A 5,095-nucleotide genomic window follows, 5' to 3' on the forward strand; every position below is an offset into this window, starting at 1 on the left:
TTTCCGAGATCCAAAGTGTTTATACAACCGAGAAAAAGCCTTTTGGAGGCTCTTCGACAAACGCCAACCAGGACATGTATATATACAAAGAAGTAAGCTAGATATATGAATGCTAGGACAGGCTGGGCTGGGGGTATCCGTATTGTCGTTGTTTACACTTGAAGGAAACGTCAAGGTCGTTTCGTCAAGGGCGTGTGGGGGGCATGGGCGCCTTTAATTCTTCGTTCATGTTCCACCGTTGACTTTCTTTTTGTATCCAACGTCGCTTGTTCTTGTCATGACGAACGTCGAGTGAAAAAGGCTTCGTTTCGTTGACCGTCGCAGGGTTTGGAGGATGGTGTTCTGATCGCGATCCCTTCGCTCGTCCCCCGCTTAGATGAAGAGCTGACCGCAACCCCAGGACTGCTCGCATTCGCAAGTGCCGGGAGCCTTCCACAGGTCGTTGTGGAAGGAGAAGAAGACGGTCTTGCCACCGGCGAGCTCCTTGATGGAGGCGATGGCGACGGCTTGCTCAGAGACACCCGGGCAGGCCTTGCCGTTGCAGCTACCGCCCGAGGGCCAACCGCACTCAAGGTTGTAAGCGGGCTTGTTGCCGCAGATGCTGGAGCTCTCGAGAAGCTCGATCTGGCCCTTGACGAAGGTACCGGCATCAGAAGCGGCGGTGTCGGCGTTGAAGTAGGGGTGGATCTGACCACCGACGACGTCAATGACATCGCAGATCTCGGACATGACGTCCGTCTGCTGCCAGACGCCAACGGTCTCGGCGGTGGTGAAGGGACCGGTGTAGCCGGCGGCGGAGATGGTGGCCTTGGTGGAGACAATGAGCTGCTTCAGGGAGGAGGCGGCGCAGCGGCCCTGGAAGATACACTCGTTGCCGATGACGACGAGCTCGACCATGTTCCACTTCTTCCAGCTGGTGATGGCCTCGACCTGGCTCTTGATGTCGGCCGAGTTGGGGTCGCAGGACTCCTTGACGAAGATGCCAATGATCATCTGGAGGCCGTACTTCTCGCAGGCGGAGCCGACGTTCTCGAGGGTGCTGCAGTCGGTGGAGTAGATGCGGACGGTGCGGAAGCCGGACTTCTTGATGGAGGCGATGTCAGAGTCGACTTGGTCGGCGGACTTGCAGGATCCGGAGGCATCCTCAGAGTAGGGGGTGTAGGTGATGGCCCAGTGGTCGCCGTTGTCACCGCCGAGGCTGCCACCGGTGGCGGGGGCAGAGGACGGGGCGGGCGCGGAGGAAGCCTTGGCCGTGGTAGGGACAGGCTCAGGGGTCACGACGGCGGAGGTCGTGGGGACGGGCGCGGGGATCACGACGGCGGAGGTCGTGGGGACAGGCGCGGGGACCACGACAGCAGAGGTCGTAGGGACGGGAGCCTGGGTGGTGGGAACGGGAGTGCTGGTGGGCTTGGGCTCCTCGCTGGTGAAGGGGCAGACGACGACGACGCTGGTCTCGGTGATGGTGGTGACGACGGCGGGGCGAGTGTAGGTACCGGGGACGACCTCAGTCACAACGGGGTAGACGCAGGTGGTCGGGGCGGTGACGGTGGTGGTCGTGGGGGCGATTGTGTAAGTGCCGGGAGTGGGGCAGACGTAGGTGGTGGTCTCGACAACGCTGGTCACGACACCGTTCGTGGTTTTCTCGGTGGCGTACGGGCACACGACGGTGGTGGCGCTCTCGACAATGGTGGTGACACCGCCGATGGTGTGAGTGCCGGCCGGGACCTTGGTGGTCTCAGGGGCGCAGACGGTGGTGGTCTGGCTGACGGTGATGGTGGTCGCCGGGAAGGTGTAGGTACCCGGGGTCGGGCAGAGCTCAGGGACGGGAGTCGGCAGGTCCACGGCGGGCTTCTGGGTGGACGTGGGCTTCTCCGGGACCTTGGTGGTCGCGGGCGCCGAGGGGACGGCGACGGACTTGCTGCTGGGCTTGGTGGGGGGGTGAGGAACCACTGTTGATCGTCAGGTCAGCACGACGATCGATTCATGCAGCACTCCAGCATCGGGTCCTTTTATGAGAGCCTTTCGCATCCTACGAAGCTGGAGTGTGAGAGGATGTGAGAAACATACGCGTAGGCTCGCCGTAGATGGTGGTGTAGATGGTGGTGCATCCGGGGACACAGACGGAGGCCTGGTCGGCGCCTCTCTTGAACAGCTCACCGTGAGCGTGACGGTGGGCAGCGGCGCTCACACCGCCAACAACGGCGGCGACAGCGAGGATGGATCCCTTCATGGTGTATTAAGTTGCCTTTTCTAGAGGGGTTTTTTGGAGTATTAATCGACGATAGTGTCGGTTTTGGAAGCGAGTGCCCGCTAAAAGAGTGAAGCGGTAGTGAAAGAGTGTAGGTAGAGACGAAGAAGGACGAAACTACGTTGACGGCATCAACTCATTTGACGGTGTGTTCGTGAGGAAGGGAAAGGAGAGAGGGAAAGAGGATGAAAGAGACAGGCGGGACCGGGATGTTATTATTATGATGGTGGTTAGATCAGGTAGAAGGCTAGGATCCGTACGTTCATGGGTACGACCGTGAGAAGTCTAGCATGTCCCTGGGGCCCTGGACCGGGGTGTGTGCGCGCGACGGTGTGTGTGCCCACCCATAGATGGATGAGTGGGCAAAGTACGGACTGCCTAGCGTCCAATGACCTAGCACTGGACTGCAGAGGAAGAGGGGGACTGTGTGCGTCTTGTTGTGTATCCCCGGTGCTGGTGACACTTGTTTACCAACCGGACACCGGTTCTTTCGCGGATTTCAATTCTGCTGGACAAGGAAGCGGGGGGGGGGGCGACAGACCAGCATGCGTGACGACGAGGGCCTCTTGTCCAGACCAAGAGGATATTTGGCGTGTACAAGCAGCGACTTGGCAGTCAGCAAGCCCCTGCGCTTGGCAGCAGGGCACACAACAGACAAGTTTGAGGAACCCGAACGAAGAGGGGTCAGGAGCCAGAACGAAGCAGAGCTCCAGGGCAGGCCCAGTGGAGCGTGGAGCATACGGACACCTTGATCATGGTGGACTAAGCAGAAGAAGCTGTCGAGGTTGACATGATACCAATGGAGACACTGCCATCCATAAGGACTCGGTCAGGGGTTTGGACCAGAGGATAAGCAAGATACGGGCTCGCAATGTGGGCTGCGCTGGCAGCCGAGTTAATGAGACGGTGAGAAGCACCTCGCTGAAGACCATGGAGGGCGGCAAGGAAAAGGGAGGCGAGATGGCAATCCCGGTTAAGCATAGCTGGGGACTTGGTTTCCTTGTTGGACGGACGGCCAAGAAGATCCAGCCCAGACACGGAAGAGGCGAGTGGGTTCGTCGTAAACGCATAGGCAAGAGACCAGAGGAAATTCGAGAGAGACGGGACCGAATCTAGTCCCTTGACCAACCGAATCCACCGTGCGGAGGGCGCGTTTGATTGACCCCAAAGTTGACGAGTCGGCACTGGACAAGCGTCTTTGGGTGCAAGTCTCAATGAGCGAAGGAGGGAACAGGCGATTGGGAGAGACAGTGTGGGAGTCTGCAAATTAACCCTCCATTACGGACGGAGAGAGAAGCTGTTGTGCAACGTCGGGGCCGTTGCTGCGCGTGGTTCGACAGAAGGATTCTGGGGCTAGGCTCCCGCATTGACCAATAACGAGACAGAAGAAGCAACGATGAGCAGACCAGAATGGAATAAGTGAGGGAAAAGGGGACTGAGGTGTGAGGTGTGAGGTGAGCTGCAGCCACCACACGAGGGCGGCCATTGGGAAAGGAGACACCAAGAAAAAAAGCGGTGGTGGAGGAAGAAGGATGGGAGAGCGCGCAGGGCTAGAGAGGCGGAGCTGCAAGGTACCCGAACCGGCATGTCCACTGATTGGGGAGGGATCGGCGACGTTGCGGGGGGCCTGCAAGGAGGGCGGGGCGCATTGGGAAGCCACGACTGGTGCGTCCGGGAAATTAGCTAAGCGACATTAGCTCCAGAGGCCCAGAAAATGAGATGAACCCCTTCTTCCCTCCCCATCCCATCTGGTTCTTATTGCCAGGGAACCTTCTTTTGGTTCAGCCCAGGAACCTGACCATGGTCCCTCGGCCGGCCGTCCATTACGTCCTTAGCACCACAACAGGTGACCACAGACCTGAAGTCGTCCATATCAGCACCTCCAGCAAGTATTGCAAGAGCCTGAGCCTGAACCTTGCACGGTACGGTCGAGTCCAGAGTCCAGCCAGTGCTCGTTGGTCCAGTCCGGGTGCGATGTTGTCAGCCACCTGAAGCATAGACATCTCGTTGCAACCGCCGGTACGTATCTTGGCTGGTTGATTCGTACACTACGCTACGAATAAGCGTTGCCGTTCCGTTCGTTCCTGAATGACAGTTTATTTTCGGCGCCCGCGCACACGCCTTGGTCTGCATAGCCAAGGGCCTTCCTTGCATAGACAAGGTTCGGTGCAGATTGGGCACGCCTTTGTTTCTTTCTTGACGGCAACGTCTCCCGCCCTACGCTGATTATGTCGGCGATGATCTCGACGGATTAGGAAGAGAACAAAATGAAACGACATTGACAGTCGGCCGGGCTGCTGGTCCAATTGGGGCAAGACGCCTCGAGACCGATAGTTGCCATGCTTGTCTCTCAAACCTTCCCCACAATGTTACCTTGTGTGATCTCTTGTTCGTGGCTGACCGCCGGCGCCTCGGCGGCAATCTTGAACCATACATTACCCTCCTGCCGCCATGCCCCGGCACTTGCGCCTCTTGCAAGTGATGTCCAACCCCCAAGATAACCATCGCTCGAAGTGAGGTGGAAAAAAGGGGGTCGAAGATGACGGTGTACTCCCTCCGAGGGAAGAAGACGACGCTGCTCCGGTTCGGGCATGGTCCGCAGCCGATGCACCTGCATCTGCCAGATGCAGGGCCCGTTCTCGAGGGGAAATACCCCGAGGCGGGCGGCCTACTTTCGCGGCCAACAGCCAGCCAGCTAGACTAACAGACGCCTCACCTTAGGCCAGTCATGGCGAGTTCGAAACGCACCGTTCTGGTCTACCGGAGCCCAGTCCAAATGTCTTTCTATAATTACTGGGGGCCCTTCCAGCGTCTGGACCAACCCCGTGGATGATGTCGTCGTGCATA

General features: G+C 58.6%; 1 protein-coding gene across 1 annotated transcript; it reads right to left on the reverse strand.

Annotated features, from left to right (window-relative positions):
* Nucleotides 1-372: 372 nt before the first annotated feature.
* Nucleotides 373-2,230, reverse strand: ColSpa_02067 (putative beta-glucosidase C; the record flags this gene model as incomplete). The annotated part of the gene is made up of 2 exons (XM_049268279.1): nt 373-1,949; nt 2,068-2,230. 2 exons carry the CDS (start codon nt 2,228-2,230, stop codon nt 373-375), a joined length of 1,740 nt encoding a protein of 579 aa, XP_049124236.1.
* Between the last annotated feature and the right edge of the window lie 2,865 nt (nt 2,231-5,095).

The sequence above is a fragment of the Colletotrichum spaethianum genome (assembly GCF_022836535.1).
Source record: "Colletotrichum spaethianum MAFF 239500 DNA, contig04, whole genome shotgun sequence".
In the NCBI taxonomy this organism is placed as follows: Eukaryota; Fungi; Ascomycota; class Sordariomycetes; order Glomerellales; family Glomerellaceae; genus Colletotrichum; species Colletotrichum spaethianum.